Here is a 13,245-nt window from a genome sequence, read left to right on the forward strand (position 1 = left end):
GTGGATCTGAGATTTGTTCTCCTACCTCCTCACTTGGCTTCCGTGTTAATAAACTCTGCTGCAAACCTCAGTCTCTCAGTGTTTGGCTTGCTGCCCATTGGGCAAACGAACCTGGTTCATAACAAGTTGTTAATGACAAGCAGGAAGTAATGTGTCATCTGTTGTCCCAGGGATTGCAACAGGAACAATGGACATCACCAGGAGGTATAGTTCTGTTCAACACACAAAAAAACTTTCTAACTGGAGCTGTCCAACAAGCAATTGACCAAGCAGTGCATTTTTTTTTTTTAAGCAGTGCATTTCCTATCCGTGATGCTGACTCCATTGTGACAAAGATACTATAGACTAGAGAGATTGTGTCATAGTAGGAAGTTGCTGTAGATTCATGAGATACTCAAGGAGAGAAAGGGAAGGCATATCAGAATCTCCCAGAGGCTCATGTAATTTGAAAAAGCATGGAGAATGTCACACTTGATTTTTCTTATATTTAACTGTAAATGTCAAATATCATTAAAGGGTAAATATCTGATTTGTGAGCTTAAACAAAGGAGTAGTACCTAAAGTCCCTTCCAAATCACTGTTTTGATTCTTTAGTCGACTTGCCAGTCCCTGGCGGACCTAGTCCCACCACAAGACATCACATTCTCTAAGGATGCAGGAGGTCCTAATGCCCTAGGGGCTTCTGTGCTAGCCCTGGGCCTGCCTGTCCACGTGCACCGTGCTTTACCCATCCCTCCTTCTGCAGAGTCCCGTCTTTCCACCAGGAACACAGCTCTTTCCCAGTCTCTCTTCCACTCCAACTTGCTCAATGCCCCCATCTTCCCCCAAGAACCGTATTATGTTTCGATCCTATGATTTTCTGAGGTTCTCATATAACCGAAGCGCCTTCAACCCCGGCTGTAATCAGCGTATTTTGTACCCCTGTGCTAGTTCCCGAACGGCTGACTCATGGAGGTCGGACCACTAGGTTGGACATTTCGTCCTCATCCCCGACACGCACCCCCGCGGAAGAGCCACCACCCCGCGGGGAGTCTCGAAGGTTGGCTGCAGCCAGGGAAGGGAGAGCGGGGCCGCCTTCCCAAGTCCGGGGCTGTCGCGGTCACTACCGATGTACTGGCTACAGAGCGGCCAGCGCGGGTCAGCAGGGAGGGTGAGACCGGCAGAAGGACGTGGATGGAAAAGCCTCACAAACAAGGCTTAGCGACTGGCACCCGCTTATCCGGGGCCCGCATCCGGGGCCCGCCCAGCCCCCAGCCATCGGACTCCGCCTCCGGAAGTACCACAGAGAAGCGCCGGCCTCCGAGCAGCCTAGAGCGACCCCCGAAAGGCTGTGGTGGCCCCGTGAGCCAGGGTGTCCGCTACCGGACGGCCGACCGGCCCGCCCCTCCGCTTGGTGAGTCCCCGGAAGGCGTTCTGGGGTCGCGGTGGGTTGGCTCCTTGTTTAGCCTCCCGGGGAGGAGGGGTCTCTCGTCCCCGGGTGACTGCGGTTCCCGACCCCAGGGGCGCGCGGGGCCGGGGTGCGAGGGCCCGTGTCTCTTCAGTCAGGGTTCGCCCCGACACCCCGCGGACGGAGGGCCCCGCCGTCAGGACCCGGTGACCGTGCCCTGCTGTGAGCTGGGTTTCTGGGGCCCGCTTCGCCCTTTTGGGACCGTGTCTTGGCCTAGCAGGGAAGTGGGAGGAGGGCAGCGCCGGGCGAGGCCTTCTGAGGGCCGGGCGCGAGGGCCCTTTCTGAGGGTGTGGAAAGGGGACGGAGCGCTGCCGCGTCCTTGGGTGTGAAGGACAACCAGTCAGACCTGTTAGAGTCGCAGCCCTTCCCTGGCTTACTGTCAGGATTGTGGGAAGGGCCTTGCCACCTAGTCTGAGTTATCGAAGGGTCTGACCCCCCAGAGTGGAACTTGGTTATCAGTTGAGGCCATTCAGTAATTCAGAGCGGGCTGACAGTGTTTACCAAAAAATTCGTGGGGGCCTGCTTTTAAAAAATTACGAGTATCGGAACTAGTGTGTTTCTCTGGGTGCATACCTGAACCTTGACAGAAGTTTGTAAATGTCAAGTATTTTCAATTTACACAGGAAATTTTAAGCTCTTAAATTGTGTTTCCTTGATTAAAAAAAATTCCACAAATTCTGGATTAGTGGAGTTCAAATAAACTGCATACTTGGACCATATGACTTGGTTCTTAAATATCTGAACGTGAATAATGTCCATTTTTCTTCCTGCTGTTTATTTTAGGTGGTTAATCATCATTAACTATTTTCATTGTGTCTACAGTGTGCAAGATACTTTGCTAAGTCCTGAGAATGTAAAATGATGGGTTGTTTTAACTTGTTACAATAATTTCTCCTAATCTCACCCCGCAGTGATGGTCATCGTCCTCCAGAACAGGGATGGAGGAAATATCGGCCCAGGAAGCAGCAGGATCTCCAAGGGTCCAGTTTCAGCCTTTGGAGACCCACTCTGAGGGTCTGTCCCCAGAGCCTCAGTTCGTGCAGGACACCGACATGGAACAGGGACTCACTGGGGGTAAGGCAGAGAGAGCACTTCCATCCAGGAGAATGGGTGTGCAGAGGGGCTCCTGGGCCTGGTATGAGAGAGGCCAGGGATTTCAATGAGAGATTGCTCCCTAGAGGGAGGTCTTGAAGGGAGGCACAGACGCAACTCAGTCCAGTCCTGATCTCGGCCCCTCTGTTGAGGTCCTTCTGTCCTTTAACAGGCCGAGTGGTCTTCGCTCACTCTGCTCTGGCTGTTTCTCCTTCATGCAACTTTCACTTCATCCCAGTTACCACATTCAGAATAATTTCTAAGAAATGCTGCTTTTGCCGCACCTCACCGCCCTTGCCTTGCTTTCACTTCCTCTTAGATTTAGGGCCTGTCCCTCCCCCTGTTCCCTTAACTTAGTTTCTTCCCTCCTTGACCTTTTGTGCTTTGCCAGCTGCCATTCTGTTGCAACTGCAGTGTTCGTGACTAATCTAATTTTGATCAAGAAAACAACCATCTAATTCCTTGGTTGAGCCCAATGTATACATATCACATATTGACCGTAAAATAACAATGTATACATATCACACGTTGACCACAAAATAACATTTTTATGTATTATAGAGAGAGGTTGGTCTCTCTTGTACTGCCTTTGTCTTGTATGAAGTTTGTATGAGATTACTTGTGCCGACTGCAGTGCCTGAGATAACTTGTGTGTCAGGAACACCAGCTGAGTGCCATGGTGCGTAGAGTGCTGTGGAGCGTTGTGAGAGTGTGGAAAGGAGTATGAGGAAACAGATGACCACTCCTTATTCTAGAGGGCCTTACACACTGGTTGCAGAGACAGTGCCCAGTCTCAAAAGAAAGGCTTAATGAAGTTTACAGAACAGTGTCTGGGAGAGGGTCAAAAGTCTACTAAATAACTGTGGCTCTGGATGAGCCACTGCAAATCTTTATGCTTTGCTTTGCCCATTTGCAAAACAGGTAACAGTGCTTACCCTTCTGTTAGAGGTATGTCATGTCATGGAATAATGTACAATATGAGATTTCATAATATAATCCTGTATCACGGGTCTAAGCATGCGTAAGGAGGGCATGCAGGTGCTGAGAAGGTGCAGAACATGGTCAATACCCGATAAACATTCGTTGGTTTTACCGTAATGTTGATGTGAGGAAGGGTCCCACTGACTCTCTCTTTCGTAAGGGAGCCCTGGGGAAGGGCTGCTCTCACTCTTGGCTCCTTTCTCCTCCCTCAGCTCCACCTGTCCCCCAGGTGCCTGCTCTTCCCCACGAGGGAAGCCCAGGAGACCAGGCAGCTGCGCTCCTAACAGCCAGGTACCAGGTGAGCTGAGGAACCCTCTGCTTTTCCTCAGGGACTATTGCTGCTGATTGAGTGTGGTCCTTTCCTCATCCCATCCATAAACCTTTCCTGAATTTTTTTTTTTTTAATAGCAGACCCCAGGTTGGGTGCTGATCATCTTCAGAGACCTGGACTTCACAGAAACCACCTTTCCATCTCCCCAATACCACCAGCAAACACTTCCTTTATCCTTGGTGCTGTCATGGGCGCTTATTAGATGTTAAAGGGTTGTGGAACCTATTCCCTAGATTCTACTCTGTTGTCCCTCCTTTCCACCATAAATGCACCCTGCAGACCCTCTGTATCATCTCCTTCATTCTCTGGCCGTGATGCTGTGGTGGCCTCCTTCCCCAGAGCAGCCAGGCTGTGTTATTTCAGGAGTTTGTGACATTCGAGGATGTGGCTGTGCACCTTACTCGAGAGGAATGGGGATGCCTGGACCCTGTTCAGAGGGCTCTCTACAGAGAAGTGATGTTAGAGAATTATGGGAACCTGGTCTCACTGGGTAAGGATTGCCTTTCTTATTATTCAGTTTACCGCTTAGGATTTCTTTACTTCCTTGTTTTTGAGTAGGTGTGAGGTCTCTGACTGTGGCTCAGATCCCCGGTCGTAGAACCTCCGATTCCTCCTTCTTTAAGGTCGTCTCCTTTGGGAGTGGGTTTCCTTCGGGGGTTTCAGGAGGAGACATTCTACTCCTTAACCTCAGTTAATGTTTCTTGCTTTTGTGGGGCATCTGTTCCCTGTTAGCAAAGGGAAACTTGCTGGTGCTTTGCAAGTTCTCACTTTCCCTATCTTTTCCTTTTTTATGAGAGAGACTCTAGGGCCTCCCAACCCACAACCAGACACTTTCCTTCCTGGTAATTCAGTGCCCCTGTATCTGAGAGTTTCCCGTTTTTCTCAGAAGAAGAAATGCCTTTTTTTTTTTAAGATAGGCTAACGTCTTTGTTGAATAATCCCTCACCTCTTGAGATCCCTAAATTCATCTGCAAGTAGGCAGAATTTGAGAGACTTGATTTCAAGGCATGACTCACTGCGAGTACATTTCAGTGAGTCACCCAGAAGGTAATGCTGCGTAACCTCACCCGAGCTGCAGAAGTCTCAGACTTAGACCGAGTCTCTCCTTTGTCATTTGGATGGTGCAGTTGGCAGCTGAGATTAGACAACCTGTGGTGTTGTAGAGAAGGATCGGTGGGAGTTGTCGGCATCCCCCTTGGTGTGAGCATTGCTCCTCTTTCTTTTTTTGCCTGTCTCTGCTGCTCTTTTCTTTGTTATGTATGTATGTACTTAATCATACTTTTTCTTTTCTCTTTCTCTCCCTCTCTCTCTCTTTTTTTTTTTTTTTTTAACTCTTTTTTGCTTTGCCTGTGCTGGTGGCATCCAGGGTGTTGTTTTGTCTCCTTGATTACACTCAGGATTAAAGAGGTCTTCTTATCTGTGGGGAGGCAGCCTGCCCACTGGGAAGGTTTTTAGTATGTTTTCCATTCCTGGCTCTTTGATCTTCGTAGGCATACTTCTCCGCCTTCCCACCACCCGGATTCATAGTGTGAATTCCTGCCCGGCCCTGAGTCATACCCAGGCAAGTGCTTTCTCTGGAGAAACACTTGCAGTCCTTTCAGCAGGAATCTCCAAGAGATGGCCCAGGTATCGGCTTCCCATCGATAGTGCTCGTCCCCGCTCGGAAACTCCTTTTCCACGGTTATGAGATATTACACTTGATTGATGGAGTAGATGCTTCTCAGGATGCCACCACTATGTAAAATTGCAGCTCCTCAGATGACCTTTGATAAATTTCAAAGGGCCAAGGAAGCCCTCCGTTGCAACCAGAATTTTGAACCCTGAATTCTGAGCTCAATCAGAAGCCATGGTTGGTGGTCATCGACTTGTGTTCTCAGAAACCACAAAGTTCGACTCCAGCTCTTCGGTTATGATCTTTTCATGTTATTTTAGACTGTGGAACATACACTGTGTGCCCCTCCTTTTCTGTAGTGAACATGACCTGCCCCTTCTGTTGCCTAAATCTCCTGAGACCCCTGGGCCTTTCTAACGTTCTAGTCTTTTGCTTCCTTTAAATCCCTGTGGCCCCCTCCAGGGTCCTGCCTTCGTCCCGTTTATTCTTTGTGGGGCTGTACAGATTGATGCGTTTATATGACCTTTCCTGGTCAAGTGTTCCTTAGCCTTTCCTCAATGGAACGGAAAGGCTGTCTTTCCTTCAGGCGGTCAAATTGAATGTATATTCAACAACTTGTAAATTGTAAAGTGATATGTAATTGTAAATTACTGTTAATATCTAATAATTACATAATTTCCAACAGTTAACCTGTCTACTTTTTGGAGTAAAGAAACTTCTTAGTAGTTCAGTCAGCCTAACAGCACAGCATACTGTTAGACTGAATTTTATCCCATTTCCTCTGTCATCTCTGCACATACACAGGACACGTATGCACACTCACACATGCTGGGCACAATTACGTAAAAGAAGCCCTCCTACTCAACTTGTTTTTGTGACCAAGTCAGCAGCCTCTCCTTAATAATTATTTTTTACAATCTTTAGGAAGTAATTTTCATATTTGGGGGTTCAGCAAACTCCACTTGAAATTGAAGTTTACACACTTAGTTAACTTAGCTTAATGTTTTGTGTTGTAAAATAAGGACTTTATAATTCAGTCTCTGATTTAGCAGCCCTGTTTTCCAGTTCATACCTTTTTCCCATGATAGTAGCTCTGAGTTGTATTTGTCACAGATATCAGAACTTTGGTCTTTTGGTTAAGTGCTTCCACTACACAATAATAAATATACAGAGTATGAACAGAGTAAAAGAATAAAAAAGTAGGTAAAAATTTTCATTACCAAATCTAAAAAGAAGCATATACTGTTGCCAGTGAGTGAATTACTGGCTTGGGGGTCATACCCAAAGGGAAGTCGTCTGTGACTTAGTGCTGGAGATTAATAAGACTGGGAAAAAAGCTTGGATTACAATTCACATGGGGCAGTGTGGCAGGTGCCCTTTTAGGTGACAGCATTAGAAAGCTGCTTCCCAGAACTCTACTGGATGGTGAGTGAGCTGATAAATCAGGAATGTTTGGCACATACCCCTTGCTTTTTGAAGTTGATGTCGTGAGGGCAAAAATGATTTTGTATAGAATGTCTTTGACTACCACAGTTGTTCACTACTACTTAACATATCTCATTTAATCCTTACCATAACCCTGTGAGTAGGTATTATTCTGTTTTATATCTGAGGCTAAGAGGAGTTAAGTGATCCATCCAGGGACAAAGTTAGGCTATGGACTCTGATCTGACTCTGAAGCCCACGCTTTTTCACTGTTTTGTGCCTTAGGACAGTTAGTCCAACCACATATAGTGTTTTTTTATATTTTTATGGCTCTGTACTATGATGGTAATTTAAAATGGACAGACAGGCATGAGGTTATACAATTTGGGAGCAGAAAGGGCATGCATTCAAGAAAAAGTAAAATTGTTAGAGGATACATTCCATTATAATAGGTATCTACACAGGAACAATATAGCTAAGGAGAGATTTTATTTGTGTGTTTATTAAGGACCAGGAAGAAAAGCATGCAGCTTTTAGATGGCTAAAATCTTAGCACAGCACTGGTATAGGCAACAAACAATGAGGTAAATTTTAAATGTTATTTTTAAAGATCAGATTAAGTTAAAAATAAATCTAACTAGAAAACTGTCAAGGTTTCAATTTTAAAAATCAAAATGTTTTAATAAAAAATTAATTTTAGATAGGAAAAATTTCAAATTTCGATAGGAAAAATGCATATTTTGAAAGCGTAGATTTTTGACGTAAATCTAGGAAAAAGGCATTCAGGCCAGTGGTGAGAAAACCTGCTTTAATGCTTTCTGTGACCCTTAGTATAGATTGGAAAGAATGTTAACTGTGGGTTCCATTTACCATCTGTGACTGAGCAGATATTTAAACCGATTATAATGACATTTCCATCTATAAAACAAAAAATAATGTCTGCTTCCTGGGTTGTGTCAAGGCTTAAATCAGGTTATGTGCGTAAGCACCTGGCTTGTGCTGGTTACTTACCAGCACATGTTCTTTCCGAAGGGGCAGCAAGTGGTGGGAGCTATGGACCAGATTTCTTAATACAGACAAAGATTTCAGGAGAGTGTTCAAATTGTTTGTTCATAATGGAATTTTCTCAGATTGAATGTTGCTCAGGCTGTGCCTATTACGAAGAGATTTTCATTCCTTTGACACTAAATGTTCTCTCAGGTCCCTTTTAATTAAACGTCATGATTCTAAATCTGTTGGATCCTGTCTCTCCGTGTATTGTTCTAATTACTGTTTCTCTGTTCTTTTTATTATTTTCACCTTTTGCTCCATTGTCACTATGTTGGTCTTCTGTTCTCTTTCTGTACATATTTAGAGGAAGGGATGGATTTCATTCACAATCATTATTTTTTACTAGTAGATTATTTAAAAGCCGGTTTCTGAAATAAGACTGTCTGTTTGAGCCCCAGCTTCACCAGTTATCATGACCTTGGGCAACGTTCTTAACCTCTCTGAATCTTAGTTTTCCCATTTGTAAAATTGGTACAGTAATAATTCCTATCTCATGAAGGTATGGTGAGTACTAAGTGAGTAAAAGCTTATAAAGCTCTTGGTGTGGTACTTTGCACCTACCAAATGCTTAGTGAATCTTAGCTTAATATTTTGATAATACAAGTGACTTTATGTCTGTATCTTGAATCCCTTTCTCTCTTCTAAACTGCAGTCTTGTATCTCTAACTGCCTGCTAGGCATTCTCTATACCTTCCTACATTACCTTAAACATGTGTCTAAAATCAGACCCCTAATCCAACAAGAAGATGATCTTTTTTGTTGTGTGTAAGTGATTTAAGTGTAGATATAGAGTAACCAAAATTAATTTCAATTTTCAAATACCTAGAAACACCTTAATAAATATCTGTCAAAAGTTGCGAATTATGTTATCAGAATTCTGAGCAGAGTAGTTGCTGTGTCATGCCATACTAACTTTTTTTAAACTTGCAGAACTATTTCATTTGACATGGAGGACCTTAACTAAAATGTGTCCAAAAAGAGAATTGACTCTATGCCCAACAGGAATTCAGAAACACAGTAAATGCCTTTTTTATATCTGTTCTGATCTCCCTGCTCTTAAGCTGTCATGTGGAATCCCATAGGACAACTATTGGTTTATCATACTTTTTAGGCCCAGAGCCCTTTTTAAAACATTGATTATCTGTTGACACTTGGGCACAAAATTGGCACTCAATGAGTAGCTTTTAAATAAATGAATGAAAAGAAGTGCAAGATACAAGGTACATGGTCCCTGCTATCAAAGAGTTTATAAATCAGGTAGGGATGATAATACCTGAAAACAATTTTAAAAAATCTGTAAACTTCATTATATAGAGACATGTCAGGATAAGAAGAACACATAATACAGTTTGTAGACATTCAGTAAGTGCAGAGAAAGGCTTTTGGAGATGAGGGGCTTGAGCTAGACCTTGTATGTGTGCTACTAGAAGCTTTATGGGCTGAATACGTGTGAAAACTGCCCCTTTGATACTGTAATAGTTCTGCCCCACCTCAGAAGCAGACTGCCTCTTGCTTTTGCTTGAAAAGAGATGAGATAAAAAAAAAATAAAATAAAAAAATAAAAGAGATGAGATCCTAGCAGTCCATTATGCAAGCCAGAGAAAGACCATTTTGTGTGAAAATGCACTTTTATTGCATCTTCCTCACTGTATCATATTAGTGTAAGTTGTTTATATCTGTCTCTGCAGTTAGAGTGTAAGGTCCTTGAGGGGATGGACCTTATCTGCTTGGGCTCTTTATCTCCTACATACTTTGCATATAGGAGGCACTCCATAAATGTTTGTTGAATAAACAAGAGTATAAGCTCCTAAGGGGTAAGGATGTGTCATATTATTATTTGTTTCCTCATGTGCCCTGAAATGAATTGTTTCTTGAGATTGATCCTTGGAATATTTTTTCAGCCTTCACTGATTCTATTGCTACAGTTTAGCTCACCGCACAACAGGTGCTTGAGAATTCACCTTTCTCCAGTCCAGCAGAGTTATATTTTGATGACCTCCATTTTGACCAGGTCTAATACTTGTAGGCCAGGTCTAATACAAAGAGTAATCTGTAGGCAACAGATGAGGAGTGATAATGATAATTTCTGTGAAGACAGGTACACACTCACGCCACATTCCCTGAGTGTGTGTAAATGAATACTTATGCTCCCAAAAGTCATCAACTTGCCCCTTAGCATACCTCTTTCTAGAGCACAAATATGAACTCCTCATAGAAGGTCTTTGGCCTTCTCACTCTCCAGGCCTTCCTAATGTCTTCTAAGAATTTACTTTCTTTCTCCATTAGCCATTATTAAGAGAAAAAGTGGCTGGTGTAGTATCTGGGGATAAATTGCCACATCCCATTTCCTTCTCTGTGAGCAGGATTTCCAATTTCCAAGCCTGATGGGATCTCCCAGCTGGAACAAGATCTACAGGTCTTTGATCTGGAAACTAAGAATAGAGAAGTCTTAAGAGATGACTGCTCAGGTGAGTAAGGCAGAATCAATCAGATAAATTAGTAGGGAAGTAAAGTCTAGTTGTTGAGCCAAGCTGTAGTTGCTTTGACAGTCAATGAAGAGCTCTGTCTGTATCCCAGAACGCAGAGCTCTTTCCTTTTCCGTTCAGTTTTGATGAACTCTTACTTTGTCCCGTATCCATAAGTTGTACTAGGTCCCTATTCAAGTTGCTTATCTATGATTCTGTTGAACTAGTTCCCTGTTATCTCCATTGAAACACCTTAATTGGTTATCTTCTTACTCTGCTGAACCTGCCCTCTATTTCTCCCACACCTTGGACCACTTGGATCCTACCTCACTGCTCCTATTCATGCCCTTACATCTGCTGTTGAGATTTTGTTCCTGTGTTTCAGAGTAAATAAACTTCTCTTACCCTGGTAGATTGTAGATTATTTAGTTTTCTCTTCTCTAAGTTTTGTTTTTCTAAGCACAGGGTACAGATTACATTTGCATTTTCTATTTATATATTGAATCAGATGGAGAGACCAGAGAAGAAAACAAGCTGTTGATTCCTAAGCAGAAAATTCCAGAAGAAGTACATTCATACAAAGTGAGAGTAGGAAGACTCAAAAAGGATATTGCCCAAGTTCCTGAGACTAGAGAAGTGTATAAGACTGAGGACAGATTAGAAAGGCTTCAGGAAATCTTAAGGAAATTTCTCTTCCTGGAGAGAGAGTTTAGGCAAATAACAATCAGTAAGAAAACCTTCACCAGTGAGAAGAACAGTGAATGTAATGAACCTGAAAAAAGCTTCAGTCTGGACTCAACTCTTGATGCAGATCAGAGAGTTCTTAGAATACAGAATGTTGATGACATTGATAAGTATGACATGAGCCTCAACCAGAATTCAGCTGGTAAACATGAGCAAATAAATCTAACACAGGATTTTCAGAGTAATGAGTATAAGGAAAGTTTAATGGAACTCTCCCACCTTAATAAATGGGAGAGCATTCCTGCCACTGAGAAATCCTATAAATGTGATGCATGTGAGAAAATCTTCCATCAGAGCTCAGCCCTTTCTAGACATCAGAGAATTCATACTAGGGAGAAACCCTACAAATGTAAAGAATGTGAAAAATCTTTCAGTCAGAGTTCAAGTCTTAGTCGACATAAAAGAATACACACTAGAGAAAAACCCTATAAGTGTGAAGCATCTGATAAATCCTGTGAGGCGTCTGACAAATCCTGTAATCAGAGCTCAGACATAATTCAGCATAAGAGGATTCACACTAGAGCAAAATCTTATAAATGTAGCAGTTGTGAAAGAGTCTTCAGTCGTAGTGTACACCTCACTCAACATCAGAGAGTTCACAGAGAGATGCCTTGTAAGTGTACTGTGTGTGGCAGTGACTTCTGTCATACCTCACACTTAGCTGAACATCAGAAGGTCCATTGTGAAGAGAAGTCCTATGAATACAACGAATGTGGGTTGACCTTTATTAAGCATCAAGGAATTCGTCTCAGAGAAAAGCCCTATACATGTAATGAATGTGGAAAAGACTTCAGATTGAATTCCCATCTTATTCAGCATCAAAGAATTCACACAGGAGAGAAACCACATGAATGTAATGAATGTGGAAAAGCTTTCAGTCAAACCTCATGCCTTATTCAGCATCACAAAATTCATAGGAAAGAGAAATCCTATGAGTGTAATGATTATCAGGATAATTTCAACCATAGCTCAGATCTTGTCCTGCAACAGGAAGTCCTCACCAGAGAAAAAGCCTTTGATTGTGATGTGTGGGAAAAGAACCTCAGTCAGAGAGCACACCTCGTCGTCCATCATCAAGGAATTCATACCAAAGAGAAACCTTGTGAATGTAATGAACGTGGGGAGACATTTAGTCAAGTTCAGGCCTCATTCAGCATCTGAGAGTTCACACCAGTTCATGTGTGTCCTGAATGTGGTAAAGGATTTGGTCCCAGCTCAACCTTTATTCATCATTGGGGAATTCACACCAGAGAGAAACCTTCTGAATGTGACGAACGTTGGAAAGCTATTAGTCCGTGTTAAACTCTTTACACCTGCGAACCCATATCAATGAGAAAACCTACAAATACATTGAAGGTGGTAGATGCTTCATGCTATTTTCATACCTTAGTCACCATTGGAGAATTCATACTGGAATAAAATTCTATAAATGTGATGCATGTGAGAATATCTTCCATCAGAGCTCAGCCCTTTCTAGACATCAGAGAATTCATACTAGAGAGAAACTCTACATATGTAAAGAATGTGAAAAATCTTTCAGTCAGAATTCAAGTCTTAGTCGACATAAAAGAATACACACTAGAGAGAAACCCTATAAACGTGAAAAAGCCTTCAGTCAAAGAAACTACATGGTGAGCATCAAATTCATTTCATGCCGAATACCTATGAATGTAATAAATGTGTATGTGTGGGAGGATTCAGCCATATTCCAACCCTCATTCAGCAAAGAATTCATACCCAAGAGAAGTCATTTGGGTATATAGTAAATGACAAGTCTAGGAGTTCAAGTCTTTTTTCATCATCAGAATATCCACACCAGACAGGAATTTGATACAATGCAAGTGGAAACATTTAGCACCGTATTTCAGGCTTTATTCAACATCAAAATATTGAAGGGAAAATTATTATTTGCATATGAAATCGTTAATATATAGTCCCAGTCTTTTTCATTGCAGAAGAATCTAGTCAGAGGAGTGACTTGGTGAATGCAGTTCTGTTTTCTCATGGCATTCTTTTATTTAATAGGTGTTATAAGTAGGTATGTATGCTTTATTTATGGAACTCATTTAAGCTATTTTTATTTTTATTATTTTTTTTT

At 42.6% G+C, this 13,245-nt stretch overlaps 1 protein-coding gene across 4 annotated transcripts; it reads left to right on the forward strand.

Moving 5' to 3' along the window:
* The first annotated feature begins 1,337 nt into the window (after positions 1 to 1,337).
* On the forward strand, positions 1,338 to 13,245 carry ZNF655 (zinc finger protein 655). 4 transcript variants are annotated; one of them, XM_082856504.1, is made up of 5 exons: positions 1,338 to 1,393; positions 2,359 to 2,521; positions 3,733 to 3,818; positions 4,215 to 4,341; positions 5,342 to 6,319. In XM_082856504.1, the coding sequence occupies exons 2-5, from the start codon at positions 2,386 to 2,388 to the stop codon at positions 5,536 to 5,538; spliced, it is 546 nt and encodes a 181-aa protein (XP_082712630.1). In that variant the 5' UTR covers positions 1,338 to 1,393; positions 2,359 to 2,385; the 3' UTR covers positions 5,539 to 6,319. The 4 variants fall into 4 exon arrangements, with proteins under 4 accessions (XP_082712630.1, XP_082712628.1, XP_082712631.1 ...); XM_082856502.1 differs by lacking the exons at positions 3,733 to 3,818; positions 4,215 to 4,341; positions 5,342 to 6,319 and adding exons at positions 10,302 to 10,406; positions 10,912 to 13,245; XM_082856503.1 differs by lacking the exons at positions 1,338 to 1,393; positions 3,733 to 3,818; positions 4,215 to 4,341; positions 5,342 to 6,319 and adding exons at positions 1,552 to 1,609; positions 10,302 to 10,406; positions 10,912 to 13,245.

Source organism: Leucopleurus acutus (assembly GCF_964270905.1).
Source record: "Leucopleurus acutus genome assembly, chromosome: 16".
NCBI lineage: Eukaryota > Metazoa > Chordata > Mammalia > Artiodactyla > Delphinidae > Leucopleurus > Leucopleurus acutus.